The sequence below is a fragment of the Amborella trichopoda genome, chromosome 1, assembly GCF_054954075.1.
Source record: "Amborella trichopoda isolate Santa Cruz 75 chromosome 1, AtrichopodaSantaCruz75HAP2 v2.0, whole genome shotgun sequence".
In the NCBI taxonomy this organism is placed as follows: Eukaryota; Viridiplantae; Streptophyta; class Magnoliopsida; order Amborellales; family Amborellaceae; genus Amborella; species Amborella trichopoda.
In genome coordinates, this window is record NC_142336.1 from 47276271 (window position 1) to 47303477 (window position 27207).

The 27207-nt window shown below is 34.2% G+C and overlaps 2 protein-coding genes across 4 annotated transcripts; both read left to right on the top strand.

The window, feature by feature from the left end:
• The first annotated feature begins 137 nt into the window (after window positions 1-137).
• On the top strand, window positions 138-1862 carry LOC18442317 (uncharacterized). Its single transcript, XM_020672317.2, has one exon. The coding sequence runs from the start codon at window positions 236-238 to the stop codon at window positions 1559-1561; it is 1326 nt and encodes a 441-aa protein (XP_020527976.2). The 5' UTR covers window positions 138-235; the 3' UTR covers window positions 1562-1862.
• A 10747-nt stretch (window positions 1863-12609) lies between these two features.
• Window positions 12610-25398, top strand: LOC18442319 (3-oxoacyl-[acyl-carrier-protein] synthase I, chloroplastic-like). Of its 3 annotated transcripts, none has more exons than XM_088868919.1 (8): window positions 12610-12929; window positions 13856-14214; window positions 18699-19130; window positions 19207-19380; window positions 22411-22524; window positions 22962-23063; window positions 23160-23226; window positions 25131-25398. In XM_088868919.1, exons 1-8 carry the CDS (start codon window positions 12755-12757, stop codon window positions 25196-25198), a joined length of 1491 nt encoding a protein of 496 aa, XP_088725045.1. In that variant the 5' UTR covers window positions 12610-12754; the 3' UTR covers window positions 25199-25398. The 3 variants fall into 3 exon arrangements, with proteins under 3 accessions (XP_088725045.1, XP_088725041.1, XP_088725037.1); XM_088868915.1 differs by having other exon boundaries at window positions 22962-23034; XM_088868911.1 differs by having other exon boundaries at window positions 22962-23226.
• The last annotated feature ends 1809 nt before the right edge of the window (window positions 25399-27207 follow it).

Genomic DNA, 27207 nt, shown 5'->3' on the forward strand with positions numbered 1-27207 from the left:
CTCTCTCTCCACACAAGCAAAGAATATCGAAGACGAAAGTCTGGTTATCCCCCCTCCTCAAGCAACGAATGTTGAAAAGAAAATACTCTCTCTCTCTCTCTCTATCTCTCTCTCTCTCTCTCTCTCTCCACAACAACCCCCACTTTCAGCTCATCTTCTTATCTGAAAGCACACCACAACCACTTTCAGGCAACAGTTCATCTTCTTCTGTCAGGGGATTATTAGACAAGAAATAATGGCACAATCTTTTCCCATCAATTCCCAAGTGCCATACAGATTGCGAAGTGCTCACCCAGAATCATTTCAACCCACCACCATATATCTATCCACGATCCATCCTTTCAATCAGTGGATCGCATGCTATGACTCGAAGGCCATAGCTGTGTTCGAATCCGTTTTTCAGAAACAACCCACAAAAAAGACCCTCCCAATAGCTCGAGTGTTGCTCAAATTCCTTGCCCAAAATTCTACTCTCTCCAAAGACTCTGTGTCTCTAGATGGAGAATCCGAAGACTCTTCCATTAAAGCTGATGAAGAAAAACTAAGAGACAACATTGATGCTGTTTATCTTGTTTTGGGTTTTTTGAGAGATCTCTTAGGCTCTCAGACTCTTTTCTTACACAAACATGATCAAGATGTAATTGAAGATATCATAAAGATGGATAATCAGCTCCCTCTCGATCTCATCCTCAACATCATTGATCAAATTCCTTCTTCAATTGCTAAATTTCGGGACCTAAAGTTGCAGGGCTCCTCTTTCTTCCAAAAAACAGGGGAGAGCGAGCTTCATCGAGAAATTATAACGGGAGGAAACAAAAGCTTTATACAAATTCCCTCGAATTTCCGACTTGAAATTTCTAGAGAGGGGTTTCACAAGGTCATTCGTGCCTTCTGTCGGCACTACTCCCCTTTCGAAAGTGGGAGAACAAGTTCTACCTCTGATGAAGAGTTTTGGCCTAAATGTATGGATAAACGCCACCTTCTCGAATGCTTACACTTCAGTCTAGTGCGAGAACGAAACCACCTCAAAGTAACCAAAAATTGCACCAAACCCATGCCCACAGCTAAAGAGCTCGAGAAGGCTGGAATCCGATTCGAAAGTGGGGAATGGGACATTTCTGAAGTTAAATTTTCGGGCAAGGTTCTCAAAATCCCAGCTGTAGTCCTAGACCAGAAGCTCGAAATAGTAGGTAGAAATCTCATTGCGTTTGAGCGATCAAATTGTAGAGAGACAGAGTGGCCGATGACAAGATTCTTGCAGCTAATGAATGAATTGATTGACGATAGCACTGATGCTCGGGTTTTGGTGAAGTTTGGAGTTTTGAGATGGGGAGGCTCTAAAAGGGAGAGATTTATCAATAATTTGCGAGAAGATGTGGGGTATCCTGCCGTTCACTCTGCGTATCCAGCAATTGATGAAGCTCTGAAAGAAATGAAAGAGTATTATTGGAAAAGGAGTGGATTTATTGCAAGGAATTTGCCTTTTCTTTTGGTGGTGTCCTCTTTGGCTATGGCTGGCCTTGCTTTAACGGTTATGAGAGTCATGAAAAAGAAGGGGTGATTTTGAATTGCAACGGTAACATTTGGCGGCAAAGGCCGGTGAAGAAGGGCAGTCTGGTGTGCTGAATACTTGGAACACTTGATTTTCTCATTGTTTCCCCCCAAAGGCAAAAAGGGCCACGGTTTGTATAGAGCAGAGGCTCTAAACGATCAAAGCAAAACACACCTTCATGTGGTGTCAAGAAATGTGGTTTCAATGCTGGAAATCTTTGTGATAGCATTAAAATATATTTTCATATTTAATTGTAAATTTAGAGCTTAAAAAATAATATAGATCGAACGGATCTATAAAAACTTGAAAATTGATAGTCCAAAAATGTGTTACAAGATGCACCATTTTCAAAATTTGAAATCTATTTTTTTTCTCATGTCCATGCATTTTGATGATCAATTTGAAGATGTTTGGCCATCAAAACAACCTTGTCTAGTGAAATTTTTGAGTTGGGTTCTGATTGAGATGATTTTTCTAAAAGATGGTAAAACCCACTAATTTGGACCTTTCATACTTCTTTTTTTAATGTTTTAATGTTGTTTTTTTAGGTCTTCCCAAATACCATAAACCCCTATTTTATTTTTTATTTTTATATTTAATATTTTTTATTGTTGATTGGGACCGATCTGGATAAGCAATTTGTCATGCATCAATAAGGTGAATGACCCACCAACGGGTTTTGAAATTTGAAAGACTAGATGAAACGAATATATTAGATAAAAGAACGTAAACTGGCCCAACGAGATATATTTGAGGGAGGTCAGCTCGGTTTCGCTAGAGTGAATTGCATAGAGGTAATTTCGGATGTGCTGATTTTGGTACAATTTTCTACATTGAATAAATGGAAAAGTAGGTCTTTTAGTTTTCTATGTCTATTATCAAATGGTAAAAAATACGGAAAGATCATTTATTTTTTCGTACAAAAAGGTCACAATCACTCATATCTTTCAGATTATAAATTAGGTGGTTGTAAACATGTCATTGACTACACTCAAAGTTCAAAAGAAAATTTCTCAAACATTGTGACTATTCATGCTTAATACATTATTCTGGTAGTAATTACATGTTCTGCTAGTGGTAGCAAAAGCACACCTGTAGTGTAACTTATCAAAGTTATACGAGCTACCCCTATGTGTGAGGGCTAAGGGCCCCTCTTGCCAGCGGGAAAAGTGCAAAGTGTGTGTGTTCACTATTGACCTTCCCTCACTTTGGTTCCGACAACACAAGTGAAGAAAATAGATGTATATTTTATTTTGGGTAAGTAAATAGATGCATATTTTACCATGATTTTCTTTACTTCATTCTTTATTGTGGGGTAAAAAACCCATACTTTTTTTCTACAAATAAAACAAAATATATTTTTAAAAAAACTATAATTTAAAAGAGATATTATTTTAAAATAAGAAAGTGGTTTGATAGGGCTGCAACCTAAGTAAAGCCTCACCTCATAACTCATCGAAAATTGTAACTCAAGCATTGGATAACCTTTAGAACGATAATCTCGGCTTGCACATTATGGTTGTCAAGAAAATTTAAGATTTCAAGCTCTAAAAATAATGTATATTATAACAAATTATCTATATCGTCCATTTCGCCCTAAAAATAAGTGTTCATAGATCCACAAGATCTGTATAGTTTTTTAGTTTCAAATTCTATTGCCTGTATTAGAAATTGATTTTAGAGCCATTATGGATATTGCTAAAAGTGCTTTCCATACGAGATTTGAGATGAGGCTTTATTTTGTTCTCATAAAGCTTGGGCTTTATAGAAGCTTCATCCTTTAAAATATCACTTATATTTTTTAAAACAAAACACAACACTTCCAAGTTCTTAAAGCCCGGAGTTGGGCTCGAACTCCACCCAACAATGGCACAACATTATTTTAGCAAGACCTTTTCCCAAAAGATGGGTGATTTTATTGGCATGGAGCTACCACCATTCGGTTAAACACTAATTTTTTTAATAGGGCTTCATTCGCAAACAATTGAACAATGAAATAGATGGCAAGTGACTGATCGAATTGATCAGGACATTAGGAACAAGGTTCAAATCTCTCAATTTGTTAGGATACCTCAACTGCATACATCACTGCACTTCCACTTGCCACCAATCGTAATAATAAACGGCTCATCCTGTCATGACCTTATCTTGAATTCTCAACACTTTTGTCGCTCCATCCCCCCAGGAACATAGTACCTATCATTGTCTCATCCATACTACCAGAGGCTTTGGGGAAGTACATGACTTCTCTGGTGTGTATCTAAACCCCCTACGCTCTTTGGGGGCACACCCCTTGTTCTACTCAACAAGGTAGAATCATTTTTTCCTTACCCCTCAAAGGAATTGTCTTACAGTGGCTCCTCAATAGAATTGCATAAAAAAGCTAATTTCTCCTTTATTTCTCATAATAAAATCACGTATTTGTCAAAAAAAATCATAATTTGATGACAAATGCCGGGTCCAACTATTAATTGTAGGTTAACAACTACATCTAGCATTAGCATGCTATAAATCAAACCATATTAGAGATTTTATCTTGAAATCCAAACAAAGTAGTGTAAAAATATAAGCATCCAATTACTATTGTTACAAGGAGGTCATAGTCACTTCTAGCCTTTAGATGCCATATTGGATAGTTTGATGACTTTGAGTATCGTCAATGGCACACTTATGACCTCCTTGTACTTGTCCTAAAAGTAAATGGTGTCTTTAAAAACATTTTCTACAAATATCATAAGGAAAATTAGAACTTCACAAAAGAGTATTCTAATCGAAAGAAGTCCAAAATGAAATGACAAAAGAATGTTCCAACTCATTCTTAGCGCTCTCTAGACCAGAAATGCCAATTAAATCTAGCATAATATGTAAAATGTTCTATTGAGCACGTATAACTGAAATTAGAAGATAGTTTATTGCTACTTCCTTGGTCAGAGGGCTTACTTGGGGAGAATTTTTTCAATCTAAAATTTTGGAAACCACTAAAGAATTACCAGATGATCATCTCAAAAGAAAATTGAAATTTGAGTTTTCTAACACTTGGATCTCACCATCTAAAAATTGGATGGTCTCTATTAAAACTCAAGTCGTTATCTCTTTCAAGTGCATAGAGGGTACAATTAGGAATTTTTTTTAGGTTAATCTATGGCTTGAACAGGTTACATCCCCAAAATTTAGGGTCCTAAAATTGGTTCTAAGGTAGTAAAGGATATATCCCCAAATTTTAGGGTCCCAAAAATACCTCATGGTTTCGTTTTTGCCTAAGGGAGTAAAGGAACAATTTGCACCCATGGAAGCATAAAATCATTTGGCACAAATCTCATATATATATATATATATATATATGTCTGAAAAAGTTTATATATGGTTGCAACCTTAAAAGAAACACATACGCATATAAAAAATCCATCGACATTTTAATGTTTGAAAAACTTTTTAATTGATCATCTTGATAACAACATACATGAATACGAAAGAAAAAACAAAAATTTTGAATCCCAAACATAATGTACAAGATTCCTCTACCTTGTGTTGGGTTATCACCAGTTTAAAGTTTCATCCACGTATGTGGTTATCTATTTAAGGTCACCTCGTACATATAGACAGAGACATAAAGCAAAAGAGGCGATGCGTCATTATAGTTAGTTAAAATGGTAGTATTGTACTGTTTAAATTACGTAATTTGTGGAGATTTGTACCTTTGAAAGTAGGGGGTCCTTTAATAGTTACCATTGAACCCTTTATGAAGGGTGCTTTGACGTGGATTTGGTTAGGAGTGGCCTTTATTATGGTTCCTTGTAACATGTGGAGATATGTACCTTGGAAGGAGGGGGTGCTTTCATAGTTACAGTAGAACCATTTATGAACGGATTTCGTTAGGAGTGGCATTTACTGTTGTGTTACTGGTACCGGTTGTTTGGGTTGGACCACATGTTTAAGCCAACCTTTTTAGCTTTTTCTACCGCATAAAACTTATATAGTTTTCTTTATCTAATCGTTTATTTTGAATGGAAGGCTAAGATTGTCTTAATCACAATATCATGTCTTTATATTATTGTATTTTTAATTTTTTTTCTATAAATTATTTGACATCAAATTTTAGACGTCCAATCCTCTATTAAACTCATACTAGCGAAAAATATAAAAAGAATATTTTTAATAAAATAGAAGGATCAAAATACCCCTGATACTTTCAAAGGGTATTTTGGTTATTATATTTTATCGAAAATTTATTTTTAATATTTTTTATAGGTGCGTCTCAATAAAAAAACACAAATACTAAATTTCATATTCATACAATTTGTCTAAAAAAAATTAAAAATAAAATACTTTGAGATGTCGAATCTAAAATCAAACAATGAATAACTCTCTTGATCAAAATTGAATAACCGTATGGCAGGAAAAATATAGATCTTCAATATTATAGATGAGGTTTAAAAACCTTTCCAATATAGTTACGGCCGCGTGCGTTTACTTTTTCTCATGTCTATCATCAATTCATCGTTGTGCAATATTTCTTTATGCCTATCATCAATTCATCATTGTGCAACATTTCTTTTATGTCTATCATCAATTCATCATTGTGCAATATTTCTTTATCACTGTAATAATGCCTCGTCAGATGCCCCTCGTTGCGTAAAACTCAAAAACTACACTAAAAACCCAAATCACCACTTTACTTCCTATTGCCCAACGCCCTTTTCCAACTGTGTTTCTGCTTTGAGCTTTTTTAGGTTCCTCAACACCTTACCATGTTGATTGGCATCCCCTCTCTATTTCTGAAGAAGCCAAATAGAAGACGTGAAGACCTCTATTTTACTCTATATGTGAAAATTCTATATGGTAAAAGACACCTACTTCTTCCTTTTTAAATATTATTATCTTATTCACTGAGTTTTGAGGATTGTAATATATTTTTGAATCATGAGTTTATTCCGTCAATCTTCTTTTTTTATTTACTCCGAACTTCTTCTTTTTCAGTTTACATCACATGATAATTATTAAACCTTAAATAAATAAAGAACGCATTCCATTTTTTTTAAAGAAAATTACATACAAACATTATTTTACCTTTATATTACTGTATGGTTTATATTTTACCAAAAAATTATAATGAGCACCCACCAAGCAATGGCCCTTTTTACTGAAATATTTATAATTATAAATTAATACTTTTCATATTAAAATTATAATTTTAATAAAATATTACTTAAAATGATTTATAATTAAAATATAAAACATAAATTCAAACCTTTTTAACTTCTAGGTATTGTTTAAAATGCTTAGATATGATAATGGGGTTGGGGTTGGGGTTGTGGTGGTATCATCATTTATGCCCTAACTAAGGTCTAGGCTTCCATTCTCACCTAATGCAGTGCCCCAGTTAAGGTCTAAGCTAAGTTAAAGTTTACGTTAGGCTTCCATTCTCTCCTAGCACAATATAGGTTTTCATTCTCACCTAACGCGCAGTGGCCTAGCGCGCAGTCTAGGCTTCTATTCTCACCTCTATTCTCACCTAATGCACCTACCGTGTTATAACGCAGTGGCCCAGCTAGAGTCCAGGCTTCCATTCTCATCTAATGCATCAACTGCATTAAAAATAACGCAGTGTCCCAGCTAAAGTCCAGGCTTCCATTCTCACCTAACGCATCAACTGCATTAAAAATAACGCAGTGGACCAGCTAAAGTCCAGGCTTCCATTCTCAACTAGCGCAGTCTAGGCTTTCAGTCTCACCTAACGCTAGCACAGTTTAGGTTTCTATTCTCACCTAACACACCTACTGCCTTATAAGGCAGTGGCTTAGTGCAGTCTAGGCTTTCATTCTCACTTCTATTCTCACTTAACGCACCTACTGCGTTATAACATAGTGGCCTAACGCAGTCTAGGCTTTCATTCTCACCTAACGCTAGCACAGTCTAGGCTTCTATGCTCACCTCTATTCTCACCTAATGCACCTACTGCATTATAACACAGCGGCCCAACTAAAGTCCAAACTTCCATTCTCACCTAACGCATCAACTTTATTAAAAATAACGTAGTAGCCCAGCTAAAGTCCAGGCTTCCATTCTCACCTAATGCACCAACTGCATTAAAAATAACGCAGTGTCCCAGCTAAAGTTCAAGTTTCCATTCTCACCTAACGCATCAAAAAAAAAACTAGCTAAGGTATAGGCTTCCATAACGCATTAAAAAAAGGTAAAATTTCGTATAGAACCCTAATTTCTCATATTATTTCATGGTAGACCCTCTTTCCATTTTTCTTTCAAACAGCATAAAGAAATCCTTAACATTCTTACCTGTCCTTAGCATTCTCACCTAACGCTAGCGCAGTCTAGGCTTCAATTCTTACCTAACGCACCTATTACATTAAAAATAATGCAGTGCCCTAGCTAAAGTTCAGGCTTCCACTCTTACCTAGCGCATCAAAAAAAACTGGCTAGGGTCTAAGCATCCATAATGTATTAAGAAAAAAGGAAAATTTCGTATAGAACCCTAATTCCTCATATTATTTCATGGTAGATCTTCTTTCCGTTTTTCTTTTAAGCAGCATAAGGAAATCCCTAAGGATTTTACCATACCCCCTCATCTCTTATCTCCCTCTTTTATTGACTGTTGACTATAAAAATTAGCCCGAACGACTCTTTTTTATACCATTTCATCCCAAAACCTTTTTTTGACCCTCTTTTTCCCTTTCTACCTATTAAAAAAAAATGGGTTAAAATGGTATGGTGAAATCTTTAAGGGCTTTTTTATGCTGCTTGAAAGAAAAAACGGAAGGAGGGTCTACCATGAAATAATACAAGGAATTAGGGTTCTATACAAAATTTTCCTTAAAAAAAATTGGCTTATCATCCCTACTGAGTTACCAAAAAAAAATGATTAGATATGTCTACTTTTAGACAAACGAAAGGCTTTAATTAAGGTCTAGGTTTCCATTTTCACCTAACGCATTAAAAAAAACTGTATTATACTGAATTATCAAAAAAAAATCTAAGTTTCCATTCTCACCTAACATATTAAGAAAAACTGTATCATCATCCTTACTAAATTATCACAAAAAAAATGCTTAGATATGACTTTTTTTTTTTTTAATTTTCAAATATTATTTGATCACTCAAATTTTAAAATATTAACTAATATTGTTTAAAGCAAAAGAAAAACTTAAAATCAATATACCTCTTTAGTCGGCTTCCGTTCTCATCTAAGGCATTAAAAAAAATTGGCTCGTCATTCCACATAATTACCCAAAAAAATACTTAGATATGCCTACTTTTAGATTGAAAATATGATATTTGTCAATTATTATTTGATCACTCAAATTTTAAAATATTATAATATTAATTAATATTATATAAAATAAAATAAAAATCACTTAAAATCAATATACCTCTTTAGTCTTTTCCAATGCCCTAACATTTTTTATCCTAGTCACCCATCTTTTTTTGCTAAACAAATTATTTTCAACTCTTATTTTTTGAATGTTACCCTCACAAAGTAGCTTGAAGTTATATAGAGAAATGCTTGAAAGGCTTACAACAAAGAAAGGGAAAAAAAATTAAAACCTATTACAATAAAAGTATGTTATTTCAAAGCATATCATATTAAAAGCATGTGATTCTAAATTAAAAATAAAAAATCAAATGCACAAAAGGTTTGGCAAGTTCATATGCCCTTTAAATTTAAACAATATGTTAGTGAGATTGTTATTTACGTCACATTTTACTAAAGTGAAATTTTGACCATTAGAATTTAAAGATTTTTGTAATTTTTAATATGAAAATTAAGGAATTAATAAATATGTTATAACATGATTTTTTTAGTATTAACATGAAATAGATTAATTTTTTATTTAGATTCCAATCATTCAAATCTATTTGTTTTCAATAAAATCTTAATTTTAGATTATTAATATTAAATATTAAAAATTAAGGGTTCTCCTAATTCCTATATAAAATTTTGAAATAAATAAATAATTTTATTATTAATTCATTTGAAAGATATATCATATGAATTAATTTTTTGGCCATTATTTCATAAAAGCTAATATCACATTAATGTATGGTTTAGTATTATCTATGGGGTTCCTTGATGTCATGTTAACTTTTAAAAAAATAAATTTACATTTAAAAAATATTCTTAAACCCAATAATAATCAAACCTCCATATCTCTCTCTTTCTAAAATTGTGGACAAAGGTCCTCTCTAATGTACAGTTCCGTGCTATTGTGGTTGACGTTATATTGGTGTTCATTTATGTGTGGGAGAACTCTCAAATATCCCCCAAAAAAAAAAAACTCTCGTTCTCTCATTTTGCGTGTGTACTTAAAACTTTGCAGATGCCATGTACTAAATATTTTACTAATACCATGTAAAATATTTCTTTTATATATAAACCATCACATGATTTTATTTTGGCAAAAGAAGCCCTCTGGATTAAAACAAATTTTATAAACCATTTTCTACTACAGTACACGTGTGACGCACCTGCATTTTTACTGGTATCACTAAAATCGCATTTCTCTAAAGTGAACTTTTATAATTGACCGGAGCATTGAATTGCATTGCGGTGCCCCCGATGTTTGGGCACTAATACCATTATAAGCATTTTAAACAAAATAATGCTATCTAGCCTATCATTAATCTTCCATTTTAATAGGGGTAGTAGTGGGCGGGGTGGGCCGGCCCAGCCCAAACCCAAAAAACTAGGACTTGGGCCACAAAATGTAACCCAAGGGCCGAGTCAAGGCCAGGCAACCGCGACTGAGGTTAAGACTGGGCAATGTAGGCTTGGGTTAATGCAGCTCAGTTTGGACTGGGTAGTGTAGGCTTGGGCTAATGCAGCTCAGTTCGGCTTGGCCCAACCATCTTTTTTTATTTTTTTTTTCAATTCTTTTTATATGTTTTGGGTTAGCCCGACATTATATTGGTATAACCGTTTCGGGCTGGTCAGGGCTAGGCCGGGCTAGCCCGATGGGAATTAGGCCAAACTAGGGCCATGGCTGGCCTGGCCGGTTGCCACCCGTACATTTTAATGCACCACGACCACATAGTTTTTCCATAATTTCACAACTGTAGAAATGAGAGAAATTCCGGAATTTTGGCAGAACATTGTAGAATGTATGCCGTTAGGGTAGATAAACGGTCTGGACGGCGTTTTATTGCCCTCAACGAATTGCGCCTCAGTAGTAAGTAGCATGCAACTAACGCGCGACCGTAAGTAAAGTAGGTATAGACGAAAGTAGCCTCACATTTTTCATAAATGTCATTGACAAGCCCCATATTATTTGTGAAAGAATCATATGCTTTGGAGCAACCTTTCAATAAACAATGAAATTTAGTTAAATCATTTTTAGATGACTATTAGTTTAATTTACCTCGAGTGATAAATTACATGGTTTACTCCTTTCCATGTTATAGATTTTTTTTTCCATTGAGGGAATTAGGCTTGGGTTTGGTTGGTTTAGCACCCACTAATCCATACTACATTGCATCTCGAGTTCGATTCTTGAATTACTCAAAGTCTAAAACAAATGAATTCCACTTTCATTGGCTTCATTTTGAGGGTCGGGTCTGGTGCACCTCCACTAGGATATTAATCCCTGCTGCCCCTGCGAAAAAAAAAAAGGGTCGGGTCTGGTGCACATCCACTAGGATATTAATCCCTTCTGCCACTGCGAAAAAAAAAAAAAAAAAAGAAAAGAAAAGAAAAGCCTTCTGCCTTTTTGAGTGAGTCACTGGAAAGAGGCCCCCTACCTTTTGTAGGAATTAAGTCTAGGATGTAACGTTGCAAATTATCAAAGCACTAACAAATTAAGCATAGACTCTTTTTCTAAATAAATAAATAAGCCTTCTATCCCTTCCACTGCTATCAAAAGAAAAGTATTATACCCATCAGGAGACATATTCTTATATTTATGTCCTTCGAGGTATAAATCATCCATTCTAAAGATAGGAGGTAAATGGTGGTTCCTCCAAAAAAAAAAAAAAAAGCTAAAACGAATAGTCTAAATATTTTCTTTTAAAATTTGTCATTCTCAATTTTTTATGTTTATTGTTTTTACATATTAATGATTTTCATGTTAGAGATTATATAATCGTTAAAGACTAGGGTCAAGATCCATTCCTAAAATGGACTAGTAAGAGGCGGTGCATTTCTGCATATGATGGACACTCATAGAAACCGTGTCCACTATCAAATAAAAAAAGTTTATACAAGGTTGCAATGTTATACTATAGAAGTAAGGTACACATCAAAAATCTAGTGGAAAAGAGTGTTTACAAGTTGTACAACTTTCCAATTGACTATTTCGACCTTGAGAATGTATATTTAAAAAAAAAAAAAAAAAAGTGCATCTTATAACAAATTATTGAAACCTCTATTTTTAAAATTTAGAAGTGTTTATAGATCTACTCGATTTGTACATATTGTGAACGTTTAAATTTTATAATTAAGGTTGAACATGAATTTTCAAACAATCATAAAATTTTCCATACAAAAACTACATCTTTAGTCAAAATTTAGATTTATTTGGATAATTCAATAGGGATGACGAGCCCTTACTTCCTTTTTTTTTTTAATTGTTATTATTTTTTTAATGTGTTAGATGAGAATTGAAGCTTAGAACTTAGTTGAGGCACAAATGGTACTACTACCATGACTCAACCCCATTATCTAGAAGTAAGCATGAAGTGGACAACTTTGACAAACTGCAACTTTCGTCGTCTAACATAAACAATGTTCTAAAAAGTGTGCATACAATTGCTTGCCATACTAAACGTGTTCAGAAGATAATAATCCTAACAGTTCACCATCCACCCATCATTGTCGGAAGCTTTTCCCAATTAATTGGGGTCACTTGCCTGTATGAAGTTTACACAAAACACATACATACATTGTAATCAAAATTTGAATCAGTTTTGCATTAGATGGGCAATCTCGTCATTGTGAAAAAAAGCTGTAAGGTTCGGCCATCGCAACCAACCAACCCAAAACCCGCCGACAAGCATTCGGCGTGGGAATCATCGCTCCTCAAAGTGACGGATCTCCCAACGCAACTCCAAACCAAAACATTTTCTTTGAAAATTCCATCGCCAATAATCTCTTTATCGCTATTCCTCTCAACTTTCACTCTCTCACTTCTCTTCTCTTGCAACATTTCTCAAAGCTTCAGCCTTTTCATTCTTAGAGAGAGAGAGAGAGAGAGGATGGGAGTGATTTCTGGTTCGTGCTCTGCCAATGCTGTTAGTATTGATACAGTGAGTGGAAATTTAGGAAACAAGAGAAATAGCGTTTTTCTCAATCAATATGCAGGACTCAGAGACTCAACTCTCCTGCCCATCAACATTAAATCTTCCACAATTTCATCCATCAGATCAATCAGTGAGCCTCTTTCTCTCTGGATTTCTATATGTATTTGCGTATTTGTTTTTTCTAAGGGCGGAAGGCATGGACTTTAATAGATGTGTGTGTGTCTTTTTGGGGGCAAGGGTACGGTCTTTAATAGAGCAGAATCGATGAACCAAAATTCGTGTAGGCAATCCCGATTAATTAAAAAAAAAAAAAAAAAAATCTATGATGTTTATAGCTATATGTGTGTTTCTTGATGACACAATTTATTTATGTAGACCTAAAAATGATACATTGTATATAACCAAAAATGACCCCTAATTTTGTAATTTCTATACATTGCCCCCTTACAAGTTAGAAGTCATAATTCAAAGGGTGAGGTTTGTATAAGGTGTCGTCCTTATACTATTGAAGTAAGGTATGCCTCAAAACAATGCCAAAATTGCACTTTCGTTGCCGCAAAGCCTTACAATGATATGAAAATCTATTGTTTCCCTTGATTATGAAATTTAAAATTTCAAAAATGGCAATGATCAAGCAAATCTATAAGCATTTGAAAATCTTGAAAATGGATGGTCAATATAATGCGTTAAAAGCCCCTTTCTTTCATATCTATGAATCTCGAGGTCGAGATGACCGATTTGAATGTTTTCTACCTTACTTATTCAGTACAAGGTTGACATGTTTATATAAACTTTTTCCTAATTTCAAAATACTTTGTAATGTGCTCACTGGGGATAATCGGCCATTCTTTGTAAAGATAAAACCACATATGTTTTTATGCATAATTCCAAAGAAGGGTTTATAAATTAGCAATATAATTGCTTGCAAGTTTTTTCAAGATTATGAATTTTGTTAATTTTCTGGACATTTCTCTTAAAAAGGAAGGAAAATAGAAAAAAGAAGTCTTAAGTTAATAATGCTTTTCAGTTGCTAATTGATGGCTTCCTCATGCTCAGCTACTCAACGCAAAACCATCAAAGCCATGGCCTCTCCAACAATCTCAGCTCCAAAGAGAGAGAAAGACCCCAAAAAACGAGTGGTGATAACGGGGATGGGCCTGGTCTCTGTGTTTGGGAGTGACATAGACAAGTTCTATGAGAGACTACTCCAAGGTGAAAGTGGCATAACCACCATAGATGGGTTTGATGCCTCGAGTTTCCCAGTGAGATTTGCTGGTCAGATCCGTGACTTCTCGGCCATTGGATACATCGATGGGAAGAATGATCGACGGCTGGATGACTGCTTGAGGTATTGCATAGTTTCTGGGAAAAGAGCCCTTCAGGACGCCAATTTGGGACCCGAATGTTTGCAAACGGTTAGTGCCATAACTCCGATAATGTTTATTCTTCACGCTACATAAAATGTTAAGGAAAAGGTTAAAATAAGGCCTAGGATTTATGAAAAAAAAAGAAAAATTGCCTCTTAAATCTTACCAAAAGTTGTAGTATGTGTTGGAAAACATTAAAAATTATGGATGTGGAAAAAAAAAGGATTTTAAGCCCAAAAATGGTGTATAATACGTTATCTTGACCGCCCACTTTCAATTGTTCATAGATCCTTGATTTGTCACATTTTTTGCGATACAACTCTTACAACTGGCAATAAAAATAAATTTTAGAGCCGTCATAGGGATTTTTCATACCGTAAGTATTTTCTGGACAAGCTTTTGAGGTGAGGCTTTACTTTTTGTCATGTAACCTAGGTCTTATAGAAACAACATCCGTAAGTTAAATGCGAAAAGATTGGGATTGTATACAATGAGCCCATTTACTTTGATACAACGAGGTCACAATTATTCATAACTGCTTGATATGAAATCTGATAACTTGGATGTGTCGCAAAGTTAAAAAAAAATCCTTTTAAAGTATGAGTTTAGTCAATGAAATAAACGCAACCATCTAATTTCACATCTAATGGTCAAGATCAATGATGACTACCTTGTACCAAAAATGATTCAATTTTTACTTTTCCCAAAAAATTACCACATAAAGGTTTTAACATCTCTTCTCAACAGTGGGGATGGAGATAAGTCGTTCCATCTCAAACCTGCCACGATTTGATAGGAAACAATGAGCCATCTCCAGTGGCCGTCATCATATAAGTGGTGTACTCGCTCGTATATAATACTTATATCATGTGCGTATAGTATATATAACAAGAAAGAATAAAATGAATATATTTAGTGAAACTTAAGTGTGGCTTCAATAAGGAATAAGATGTGGGAAATTAGATTTACGTGAACTTGTCATATATACTGTAAACCCAATACCATGCATATTAAGAAGTGCAATTTGATTCAAGTAGAAGACCCTAAAAGGACAGCGGGAAAAAAATTTGATAGAAATAATGAGAAAAGATATAGGGACTTAAGATCCGATTGAGAGTATGACCCGTACTAGAGCAAAATGACAAAACAAAATTTATATATATATATATATATATATATATATATATATATATATATAGCATACAAACCATCTTAAATAACATCTGACCAACTATGCACCAGTGAGGGGTTTAGTTTTATCAAAACCCGTCCAATAGCCAGTCGAACCTATTGAGCCATTTTTTAAAAATATTAAGAAAAATTATCAAATAGACTATAAAAATAAGTTACCCACCTCTTTTTAGACAGTCTAACCGATCAAAACCGGCAAGTGTAATAACTCAAACGTCAGTTTTGACTAAATTTAGTTTTTGTTTTGGATCAGACCAATCAAGACACTAATAAACCGAGCACCATGACCTTGTCTAGATAACCATGATTTAAAATAAACAAAGATTAGTTTCCTTATTTTATGGGTAGGTTGGAATTTGGAAATTTAAATCTAGTAATGTTAAAATGGCTGAAATATGGGAACATGTTAAGCGCATGTTTGTTTGTATGTTTGTTTTTTTGGACATGTCATGTAAATTTTGCTCCTTCACTTCAATAATTATTTTCGTTATGTGGAACCAAAATGTTTCTAAATTCCAGCTGGGGCGATAAAATGCACATGGGATAGAGACCACAAATGTTACTTGCATTCAAGGTGGTCAGAACCTTTGCTATTTCCTGAGATTTGCTTTTGCCTAAGCGACTGTGGATAGAAAGTGAGGTCGGTATTTTTCAGGCGTTCACATGGGTGGAATAATTTAGGTGTGGGCAAATGAATAATAAAGGATTTGACTACCTCCATTTCAGCTTTTACGACGTTCGAGTAACAGAGCTCTTCTCTTACTAAATAAACACTTTTACTTATGAAAATTATCGTAAATATACTTTAATTTAAATTTAATTGAAAAAAACTTCAAACTTTCGTTTATCTCGTTTACATCTTTTTTTTTTTTTTTTGGTTTTTTTTTAACAAAAAATGACCTACACGGTAGTCTTACTACCGTAATACATATCATTTTATACGGTATTCAAAATACCGTAGTACCATCAAGTAATGTTACGGTACTTAAATACCGTAAAACTCTAGCCATGATCGTGAAGCCAATTACGGTACTTTAAGTACCGTAAACATCAACCTATGTTATACGACACTTAAAATACCGTAAACCCTTTCTCGTTCTGTTTATCTCTTTCATCTTTAATTTTTTTATGTTTATCTTTTCTTTCGCTCTCTCATTCTTTTTAATATTTATCTCTTCTTTCTCTCTCTAATTCTTTTTTATCTTATTTCTTTCTACAATGTCATCATCGTTTCCTTAGATAGATCATGTCATCTGTTTTGTATAGCCGAAGTCGGTGTTTGATTACTCTATCTAAGAAAACGATGATGAGAATGTAGAGAGAGAAAGAAGAGATAAAAAATAGTTAGAGAGTGAAAGAAGTGATAAATAAGAATTAGAGATGAAAGAGATAAACATAATAAGAAAATAGTTTACGGTATTTAACATGGGTTAGTGTTTACGTTACTTAAAATGCCATATAAGGGTTAGTGTAAGTTTACGGTACTTAAAGTACCGTATAAAATGCCCTATGTATTACGGTACTTAAAGTACCGTATAAAATTCCCTAAGTATTAGAGCACTTAAAGTACCATATAAAATTTTCTAACTATTAAGGTAATGTAACTACTGTGAAGGTCATTTTGGTAAAAAAATAAAAAAAAATGAGAAAAAAAAAGTGTAGATGAGGTAAACGAAAGTTTGGTTGTTTTTTTTTTTAATTAACCTTAAATTAAGATATATTTGCGATAATTTCTTTTTTAGTTATAGGGAAAGGTTTCTATGCTTGTCCTATAGCATAGAAAATATATACTTCCCCCATCCAACCGTCCAATTTAGTTCAAGTGAGCCATTGATCGTCTGATCTAAATCCGACATCTCAGAATATCTTATTTTAACTTTTTTTACAAATTGTAGGAATATGAAATTTTGTATATGCCATTTTTTCAATGGGGCGCAACTAAAAAATATTAAAAGGAATTTTTTGATAAAATATAATGACCCAAGTACCCTTGAAAATTTCAGGGGTAGTTTGGTTATTTTATTTTATTAGGAAATTTTTTTTTATATTTTTTATAAGTGTGAGTTTAAGAGAGGAGTGGACGCTCAAATTTTGGTGTCAAAATATTTTGTAGAAAAAAAATTAATGAGACATGACATTGTGATTGAGACTATCTCAACCGTCCATTCAGAATGGACAATTGGATAGGGGAAGTATACGAGTTTTATGCTGTAAAAATTATTATTATTTTATATAAAACATCTTAAAGTTGGATGTTTAAGTGGTGGTCCCTCTCAAAAGAATATATATCAATGGTCTGTAATGTTTTTTAAAAATGATTATTATTTTTTAAAATTTTTTTTTTTTTCACTTATTCATGATTTTTATGTTAGAGACCTAAACTATTAGGTCCAAAATCTATCTCGAATATGGATTTTGAGGAGGGAACTCATATGTATATATGCATTCTAGGACTCATAACAAGTGTCGGATAGAGAAGAGGATGTCAAAGTGAAATGACTAAAAAGGAGCGGACCTCACATCGTTAGCACGTTGAGAGCCATAAAAAACTCATTATTTATATCTGTTTTCATAGATGGATGAATAAACTTTTCCTGATTTCCATGTAATTTTCACCAATAAGTTGAAATTTTTATTTCTCAACCAAATTCGTACAATAAAATGTGGAAAAAAAAGGTGAGGGTTAACCTATGCTATCACGATTGGATTGGTCATTAAACTGTTGAAGGATTTGGTTTAGTCAAAACCAGTCTGATCACTACTTGAATTAGAAAAAAGAAAGAAATAAAAATAATAATTTAAAATATAAAATATTTTTAAAAATTATTCAACTTCATTTAGTTGGTCGAATGGGTCAAAACTAATCAATTTGACCGGCTAGAATCGGTTCAAAATTGATTTGGATTGGTTTTTTACTAAATTCAATATTTATTTTGAACCAGACCAATCAAGACATCATCAATTAACAGTTTAACAAATTAGACCACCATTACAGTCCTTCTTGATAACCATGGGTTCAATGAATAACATAAACCATATTCACTTCAAAAATCATATTAAGAGCAAAAAAGAGCTTCCCAAAATGTAAGTTCTTCAAAATACTTTAAGACAAGTTTGGGTTACCAGTTATGCACTAGTACACCCCGTTTTTTCTTTTTTCTTTTTTTCTTGGTTCCAAAAAGTTATCCATATGATTTACAATATAAATACCTCATCATTTTTCTTTCTTTTCTTTTTTTTTTCTTTTGTTTTTTTTGCTCATTCCAAAATCACATATGACTAAATCTTACTATCACAATTACTTGTTTATGTATTGCAATTGGTTGTTTCCTTACTTGTAGATGGACAAGTCAAGGATAGGTGTGCTTGTGGGAACAGGCATGGGAGGGATTACGACCTTTAGCGATGGAGTCCAGGCTCTGGTCCAAAAGGGTTACAAGAGGATCACTCCCTTCTTTATTCCCTACTCCATTACAAACATGGCCTCTGCACTCTTGGCCATAGAGACAGGACTTATGGGACCTAATTATTCCATTTCCACTGCATGTGCCACCGCAAACTATTGCTTTGGTGCGGCTGCTAACCACATTAGACGAGGGGAGGCCGACATTGTCGTTGCCGGTGGCACTGAAGCTGCGGTCAATCCTACCGGCATTGCCGGTTTCATAGCATGTCGGGCCTTGTCTCAGAGGAACGATGAACCCCATAGAGCCTCGAGGCCGTGGGATAAGGGCCGCGACGGTTTTGTCATGGGTGAGGGCGCCGGCGTGCTTGTAAGATCTCTCTCTCTCTCTCTCCCTTTTTTTTGTCTCTCTCTCTCACATTGTGGATTGATTCACTTATGCAAAGGTTATGGAGAGCTTGGAACATGCGAGTAAGAGAGGGGCAAATATAATTGCTGAGTACTTGGGGGGCGCCATAACATGCGATGCTCATCACATGACGGATCCTCGATCTGACGGCCTTGGTGTTTCCTCGTGTATCCGCAAGAGCTTGGAAGATGCTGGAGTCTCCCCCGAAGAAGTGAGTTTATTTCTACCTTCCTCTCTGTTTTTGATGTGTTTATTTTCACCTCTCTTCTCTTAAAATGTAGTTCTAATGTTAGAAAACTTTCAGATCGATCATCTCGGCCTTGACCATTGACCATAATGATTGTAAAAAAAATTGGATTGAATGCCCTAAAATAGTGTATATTATCATACATTATCTAGACCTTCTATTTTACCTTAAAAATAAGTGTTCATAGATCCGCTGGATCCTTACTATTTTTTTAACTTCAAATTTCATAGTCAGTATTGGAAATTAATTTTAGAATCAGTATTGGAAATTAATTTTAGAGCCACCTTGAAGATTTTTTATGCATACAGTACTTCCGAACAAATATTCGAGTTAAGGCTTTACTTTGTTTTCACGAAAACCTAGGTCCTGTAGAAACCACAGCCTTCAAAGTGTATATCCTTGCAAGTGAGCTACAAATCGTTGGGAGGTTTGCTTCAAGCACTAAAATATGACAGGAACTTCTATCCTCACCCTTATCCAACAATTCATTTTTGAATGGAGGGCTAAGATTGCTCCAATCACATTGTCATGTCTCTATACCATTTTATTTTTAATTTTTTTATAAACTATTTTTTTATCTTCAAATTTCATAATCAGTAGTGGAAACTAATTTTAGACCCATCTTGAAGATTTTTAATGCACAAAGTACTTTACAAACGAAGATTCGAAGTAAGGATTTACTTTATTTTCATAAAAACCTAGGCCCTTGTGGAAACCACATCCTTCAAAGTGTATATCCTTGCAAGTGAGCTACAAATCGTTGGGATGTTTGGTTCAAGCGATAAAATATGACAAGAAAGCTGTCTATGTTCCCCTTACAACACAGAAGTTTTATCCTCCCCCTTATCCAACCGTCCATTTTTTAATGGAGGGCTAAGATTGCCCCAATCACAATGTCACGTCTCTACACTATTTTATTTTTAATTTTTGATAAATATTTTGACACCAAATTTTGGACATCCATTCCTCTATTAAACTCGCACTAACGAAAAATAAAAAAAAAGAAATTTTTAATAAAATAAAATGACCAAAATACCCTTGAAAGTTTCAAGGCGTATTTTGGTCATTATTTTTTATCAAAAAATTATTGTTAATAATTTTTATAGGTGCGCCTCAATAAGAAGATGACACGTACCAAATTTCATATTCAGAAAATTTATATTAAAAAAAACTAAAAAAAAATACTTTGAGATGTCGGATCAAAGATCAAACGGTGAGTGGCTCTCTTGATAAAAAATGGACAGCTGGATGGTATGGGGAGGATAGAACTTCTATATTGTAGGGGGAACATAGAAAGCTTTCCCAAATATGACCTCTCAAATATTATGCAATTAACATGAGAGAAAAAGAACACATAATTGGCGGCTATCAAATGGAAAATTTATGTTATATCACTTCGTTTTGAGAGGGAAATTTTGTTTAAAAAGAATAAAAAAGGAAAGCCCTTTATCCATAGATAAAATTAAGCAATAGTGTCATTTCTTTGCTCATGATTTTAGATTAATAGATGTCCAATTTGGCATGCTGCTATTCATGAGGAAGCCTAATTTTGTATTTTTAACTTTTGATTTAATACTGCCTAAACTAATCAAGACTGAAAAAATAAACAAAGTAAATGGATGTAAACATATTTTCCTTTATTCATGAAAAAACAAATATGATTATCCAAGATTGCCCACAAAGGTAAGCATGTCTATATATCCAAAGGGGGGCCACCGAAGATATCAGTGTTTGTCTAATATAACACCCTCTCCATAACAAATACAATGTTGGTCCACTTAAGATATCTGCTTGGAGAGGCATTATCGAACAAAAATTAATAGGAAAACGAATCTTTGAATGAGAACACTATGTTTTATAGAGTAAAACAAGTTTTTGGGATGCCTTTTTCTTTTGCTATTTATTTTTAGGTTCGGATTGGACTGAAATACTCCCATTCCACTGCCCCGCTACTTGAAAACATAAAAAGGAAATGTTTGGTTTGCTCCAAATATGCACCTCTACATTGCCCTCTTTCTCCCTCCTTTGAAAATGCCAATTCCTTTTCTTTCGGTCGGCTTATCTAGGAGAAAAAGGTCTCCTCTTTGCCCTCTCTTCGAATAGCCCGGCCAAAAACTTAGTTACGGGGAGTGTCCAAACTAGACCTTAGATGTTAATGATATGGTTGATGCTAATGAAGTGCTATTAGGTATACGGCTGAGAATTTACTCCGTTTGGATCCAAAATCCGAATTTCGGATCTTATTCAGATCTGTATATGGATCCAAAATTTGGATCCGACATGTCGAATCCAGATCTAAAATTTAAATCCAAATAATAATTCAGATTGACAAGTGGATCCGATTCGGATCCGACCCATATATTAAAATATTGTATATTATTTTATGTATATACATATATGTTATATAGATATCAAATAATATATAATTTTTTTTTAATCCAATCCATTCTGGATCTGGATCTAAACCCCATGTATAATTTTTAGGTTCGGATCCATATCAAATATTCTAGAGGCCATCAAATCCGGATCTGGATCCCATGTATATTTTTTAGATCTGAAACTAGATCCAAGTGAATCCAGACCCGATCCGACCCATTCTCAGCCCTAGGGTGTATGCCATTTGTAAATCGTAATAACAACATGGCCATAGGATTATCATTTCATCAATGGGTTGGATGGTCCATCTTAAAGATGGATGCAAATAGGTGTCCATCTAAAAACAAGTGTAATTAACCGTCCAAATATTTTTTTAATATAATTATTAATTTTAGTTTCCATTTTTTTTCATATTCGTGATCACTATGTTAAAGATTATATATTTTTTAAAAAATTAGGATTAAATTATATTTAAAATATATATTTATTGCCAAGACCACATTTCTACATTATACAGGCTGCCTGCATAGAAACCGTGCCCTTTTCTTTATGCATTTCTTTAATTTATTATGCCTTTATCTATCCATTATTTATCATGCCGTGGAAAAATATGTGTAGGTCAACTATGTGAATGCTCATGCAACTTCCACGCTGGCTGGAGACTTGGCTGAAGTTAATGCTATTAAGAGCGTTTTCAAGGACACATCGGAGATTAAGATGAATGGAACCAAGGTAGATAGCACAATTTTTTAATTGGAAACATGAACATTCCTATGCTAATAGTAGGGCCATGATATTTCCAACATGGGTGGGATTATATAAAACTAAGTATGATTCCAACAATAATACTAGCAAATTATCTGTTTATATGAAGTTTTAAAGCATCCTTCGAAGAGTCGCATTTTTTTCCTTAGTAGCTTAGTAGTAGGAATCTAACTTGAGATGTAGTGTTGTTAATGGCAGTTGCTAACGGCTCGCCTAAGCCAAATATTTAGAAGACTCATGTTTATGCTATTTAACATGTAAATTTAAATACATGAATATAAAAATGTTATGGGGGGGGGGGAGGGGAAAAAGGTAGAAAAAGTACATAGAATAACGTATTTGATTTCAAGAGAGAATCAAATGAATGTTCACCTTGGGTCTAAGAAGATATATAACCTTTGCAGTCTATGATCGGTCATGGCCTTGGGGCAGCAGGAGGGTTGGAAGCCATTGCAACCATCAAGGCAATCAACACCGGTTGGCTTCATCCCACCATTAATCAAGATGTATCATCTCTTTGTCCTCAAAAAGCTTATCCAAGATTTCATCAAATAATAATTGCCCTTGCTTCATTTATTTTTAAACTTTTTCTCCCTTTCCAGGATCCGGAGCCAGAGGTCACCATCGACACAGTTCCGAATGTGAAGAAAAAACACGAGGTCCATGTTGGTAGGTGATTTTATCTATATCTTTTTTTTTCACTAACTTAGATATAATCATCCCTTTAACAAATGGGTGTCAAAATTATGTATACTTCCCATTGAGCTAACAATGTTGTAAGAAAAGAAGAAAAATGAGGACATCAGTGTCGTAAATCTTCTTATAGGTGGGAATAATCTTGCTTAATAATTTGTTCCACTAAACGCAAACTACTTACTGGTGCTAGTTAGATAGCAACTTCGAAAGTGTCTTTACAGTAGAGTATTAAGCACTAAAAGATTAAAACTTCATGTTAAAAATAATAAATAAATGGATCACGTTATATCAATCCGAAAAAAACAAAAAAAAACAAGATCATGGTAAAAAGTCGACATGATATCTTAAAACAATTACAGCATAGAAAAATTTTTGATGTTAAAAGGTAAAAAGAGATCCAAACTGTGAGACAAATAAGTAAGCTGAATTATAGTAACATGCCAATTAAAGAGGTAAAAAGAGATCCAAACTGTGAGACAAATAAGTAAGCTGAAATTATAGTAACATGCCAATTAAAGAATGCTTTGAATTTTCCATAAGGAGAGAATTCTAGGAGAAACATATTGCAACTATGAAAATTTGGTCATAGAAAGATAAATAAAATGAATATTAAGTTACAAAATATAATATGGAAAGTAGGAAACCCCTAAAGAGAATATTTATTGAATAACACATTTTGATTTATAAAAATATATATAATCACTTGTGTCCCTAAAGGCATATGTGTGTGTGTTTCACTCTAACATTGATCTTTATCACCCTTTCTTTTCATGCATCCCACTACCATTAGTTATGTATCTCTCTTCTTAAAAGACAAAAAGCAAATCTTATACAATTAGAAAGAAAAAGGTAGAGAGAGGGCTCTTTGTAGAGGTGGCCCAGAAGGCAGGTTTCAAAAGGGACATCTAGAGTTTCATTCACACTAGGTTCCAAGTATAATTCAGGGAAAAAAAAAAAAAAAAAGGACGATAAATAACTCTATCATGTAACCAAAGTATAAACGATCCTATATTTCTTAAAGCAAATTTAGACATACGTAAAACAAATTTAAACATACTTAATTTTGTATTTTAAGTATGTCTAAATTTGCTTTACGAAATATAAGATCGTTTATGCTTTGGTTACATGATAGAATTAAATCTGGATTGTGGATGAGAACGATCCAGGGTATCCAAGTTAAAATTTCAAACTATCATACCCTAAATTCTATCTTTATAGGTCATCTGTCCCAGGCCATCTTCTATTATAAAGCTCATTTCTCATTGAACTACTCTTATCAGCAACTTAATGTAATGGCCAAAGTAGCGACAGAGAATATAGGAAGAGAGAAGAGAGTGAACTATGGAAAAAGGGCAATTTATCAAAATACTGATAGGAGATGATGTATTTAATTTATGTGACTTATAATTAAGGCCTAAGACCTGTGAATTATAATAAGTGAAAGTCCTAAATCCTAGCAGGAATCTAAAGAATGCACAAGATATCCTAATGAGTAGACTCCTGTAATTAGTCCTTAATTTAGAGTTTTAGAGTTTGGATAACTATAATAAAGAAAATACTCCCAAGTCAATAATGAAATGTGTAAAAAAAAATGTCCCACTTTGTGTGAAAACCTGTGGCCCCAAGCAAAATTTAAATAGGAAACTAACCAAAGTGGATATGTAGACCTTAAAAAGGTCAATCCTAATTGTCATTACTGATATCAAGCCCAGCACTCGAGCTGAACGTCAGGGTACTCCAAAACTACATCATAAAATGAGATTGAATGTGAGGTCATGAACATGCATGAATTCGAATGGTAACATTTTAAAAAATAGATTTTCCTTTTTCTACTGGCAATTTTTCATTGATGTGATACATGATTATGTTCATGGCAGCAATCTCAAATTCATTTGGCTTTGGCGGGCACAATTCGGTGGTAGTCTTCGCTCCATTTTTGCCATAAATAAAGATCCAGAGATTTGTATTGGCCTGTGTTTAGGGTGTAGTAGTGGCACCATTTTTTCATGAATAAAGATCCACAATCCTGCATTGACATATGCCTAAGATGCTATAACTTCTTTCATTCTCAATTGAAATTTTCCATCTGTAACCATTTTCCAATTGAAGTTAATTTATGCATATTCAGGTTGGATGAGAAGAAAATTAGGAATTGATTACGGCAGTTGTTGTGATTGTGACTCAAATATAGGGCGGAATAAGATCACCAATAAAAACACATTAGTTGGAATTAAGAATAAAGCAACTCCAAGTACGAATCATGTCAGAAATGGGCTCCGCGTAGTGGTTAGGGCAGCGGGGTGCCGTCTTGAGTTCCATTTCTACCATGGATAAGGGTTCCCATCCCTACTGAAGTATCAAAAAAAAAACGTTGTTCAGCTTATGACATGTTTAAGGGTTGTTTAATTAATTCTACATATTTGTGGATGTGGGTTCGGCATAGATCGACTTGTTGTTAATGGATCAATAGGCTTTGGGAGGATGATGATATTGTTTCAAGAAGTTGATTTTTCAACCTTTGGAAGGGCCTAAAATGGCCCCTAAACTGATTTAGGGCATCATTTTTCGAGCATGGTGCAAGTATATTTTATTTTTGTTTTTTCACAAACTTTTCAACCCACTTTCTATTGTTTGTGGGTCTTTTGTATTGCCCCCTCAAAAGTGATACCGATTGTCTCATTGCCCAAAAGGGGACCAATGGATTTCATGGCATGTGGGAGAGGGTTGCTTTGACCACATTCATCCAGGTAACCTTCAACTATCTTTCTTCTGTGTGATTGGATGAGGAAGACTACCACATGAGTCCAGTTATTTTTCTTTTACAAAATGTCAAAAATGAAAGTATTTATATGTCACCTTAAATATCACCCGCCATTTTTCAAATGATGTACAGAAGTGTCGTGTTAAAAAAAAAAAAAAAAATTAAGGCTGATACTCATACAGATGTCAACAGCTGACACGCGCATCTGTGTTTCTGTGAGTTTTCTGCGTGAGAGTTGTGTGTGCTATTACATCATATTGCATCATATTGCTAAGAAATTTTATTGCCTCATATTGGCAACATATTGGTCGTGCACATCTCCATGAGACCCACTTTAGTTCATGTGGAATGGTTGAGAGGGACACCACTCAAGTTTTAAAATTGGGAGGATGATTGTTTTCACATGATTTAACATGGAATCCAACCCAAACACATACAAATAGATATATATATTCTTGTATATCCACATCAAATATACTTTTAAGTATACTAGACCTCACCAGTGGTTCATCCTCAATGTGTAACAAAAGGGGAAGAGCAGAAGCCTATACACAACCCAAACTGGTCTCCACATGGGGTGATCATTCAAAATAACTACTCCAACGAATCATGTAATCTGAATAAAAAATCAGAAAAAAGTAAAAAAAAATTAAAGTTAAGGCATAGAGAACCATTGTGGAGGTCGATTTCGTCGACTTTGTGTGGATTATTTAATCTCACTCGTGCTCTAGTGAGAGAAAAAGGTTGAGAGATAAAATATCCAAAGTGATTGGATGAATTCAGTAGATTCCAAGAGGGGTGCCAAATTTAAACATGAAAAAGCTAGAAAAAGCAATCAGTACACAAGACTTGAGGGTGAGGCTCTCAGGCCTTGTATGGGATTTCTCACTTATTTTATTTCTTCAATGTGAGGCTCCCTTGGCCTTGTGGCAAAACAATCCTTCCTTTTAAATGTCTCGTTTCCACTTCTCTCCAATCCCTAGCAAGTCTTAGGGAGTAAAATATATGAATGTCCATGATATAGACAATGACAAAGTTTATATTAAGGCTTTAGCTCGCACCTCTAAACCCCAAAAGGAATTGCATTCCCAATGTCATGTAGAACTTGATAATGTTGGATTTCAACCAAAAAAAATGGATTGATTTTAAGCCCTAAGCGTAGTTTGTCCTTTAATACATTATATGGACTGGAC